General features: G+C 49.2%; 1 protein-coding gene across 1 annotated transcript in view; it reads right to left on the bottom strand.

Moving 5' to 3' along the window:
• heatr1 (HEAT repeat containing 1) overlaps positions 1 to 1,322 on the bottom strand; it is a gene marked incomplete in the record, with an annotated part of 27,788 nt that overhangs the window by 2,370 nt on the left and 24,096 nt on the right. The window contains 3 exon segments of the mRNA XM_037691699.1: positions 204 to 366; positions 469 to 573; positions 657 to 791. Coding sequence (XP_037547627.1) covers positions 204 to 366; positions 469 to 573; positions 657 to 791 — 403 coding nt within the window.

A 1,322-nucleotide genomic window follows, 5' to 3' on the forward strand; every position in this document is an offset into this window, starting at 1 on the left:
AACAACAGGAAGTCAAAACAACTAACGAGAAGTCAAAACAACAGGAAGTCAAAACAACAAACAGGAAATCCAAACAACAAATAGGAAGTCACTTGTAATGTGCAATTATTAATGTAATCTTTCTAAAACTGGATTATTTCTCATCTTGGCACCTGAATATTTTACAATCAAACCTGAAAGTGTTTTTAGAACCATGAGCGGACCTGTGGTGGAACTGTTGGTCCGGGTCAAGATGTCTGCCAGCGCTTTCACCAGGTTTCCGGCGAACAGTACGAAGAGTCCTTTGAGGCGCTCAGCGATGCCGTCACACAGGCAGTAAAACGTCAGGAGGCGGTCCTTACTGTCCGATTTACTCCAGTCAAACAGCTGTGGCACAAACAAACAAACAAATAAAAAAATAAAAAACAAACCGGTTCAGTTTTCGTCTGATGGATCAGCAACAGCTTTGTGGCAAGCATGACCTCTGACCTTGAAGAAAAGTGGCCTGAAGGTGACCTCCGACAGTTTCATCACCATGACGATGAGACAGTCGATGACCTCACTCTCCACCTGAGACGTGTTCTGCAGGTCGCCCTGAGATGAAACAACCGGATCAGAACCAGACTGTCTCAACTATTAATCATTTGTCTGTTTACGGCCCGGATCGAGCGGCCCACCTGGCAGTGTTTGGCACGGAAGTCCAGCCCGGTGAGGAAGAAGGAGGTGAGCTCTGATTGGTGGAAGCTGAGCTCCTCTTTGGTCATGTGACCGAAGTGTTCCTTCAGGATGCTCATCAGCGCCCCCAGCTGGTCCTGCAGGGGAACAAAACCCGAATCAGGTCACCAACAGAACCTGAACCTGAATCTGAACAATATTAAAGTCTTTGGTAAGTGCGGCTCCACTCTGCTCTCCTCTGTTCTTCTCAGGTGGAGGTGATTTTCCACTACAGTGCAGACTAACCCGTTTCCCCGCTCTGTGGGCGGGATAATATATGCACAGTGGGCGGGATCATTTATGCACAGTGGGCGGGATCATCTATGCACAGTGGGCGGGATCATCTATGCACAGTGGGCGGGATCGTCTATGCACAGTGGGCGGGATCGTAGCTGGTCATTGTATTCGAGCCACCGCTCCTTGTGGTCCTTAATCATTCTATAATCGGTCTCAAATTGCTTTAGAAGAGTTGAGTGGCAATCAGTGGCGCCAGAACAGGGGGAGCCAGGGGGCCATTGGCCCCCCACTTTATGGCCCTGCCCGTCAACTGGTCCCAGACATTTATGTTCCCTCTAAGCTGCGCAGTCATGCACTGCCCGCACATTCTCTGCACACAAGAAAATCTATGC

The sequence above is a fragment of the Nematolebias whitei genome, chromosome 17 (genome assembly GCF_014905685.2).
Source record: "Nematolebias whitei isolate Nwh7 chromosome 17, NemWhi1, whole genome shotgun sequence".
NCBI classification, from domain to species: domain Eukaryota; kingdom Metazoa; phylum Chordata; class Actinopteri; order Cyprinodontiformes; family Rivulidae; genus Nematolebias; species Nematolebias whitei.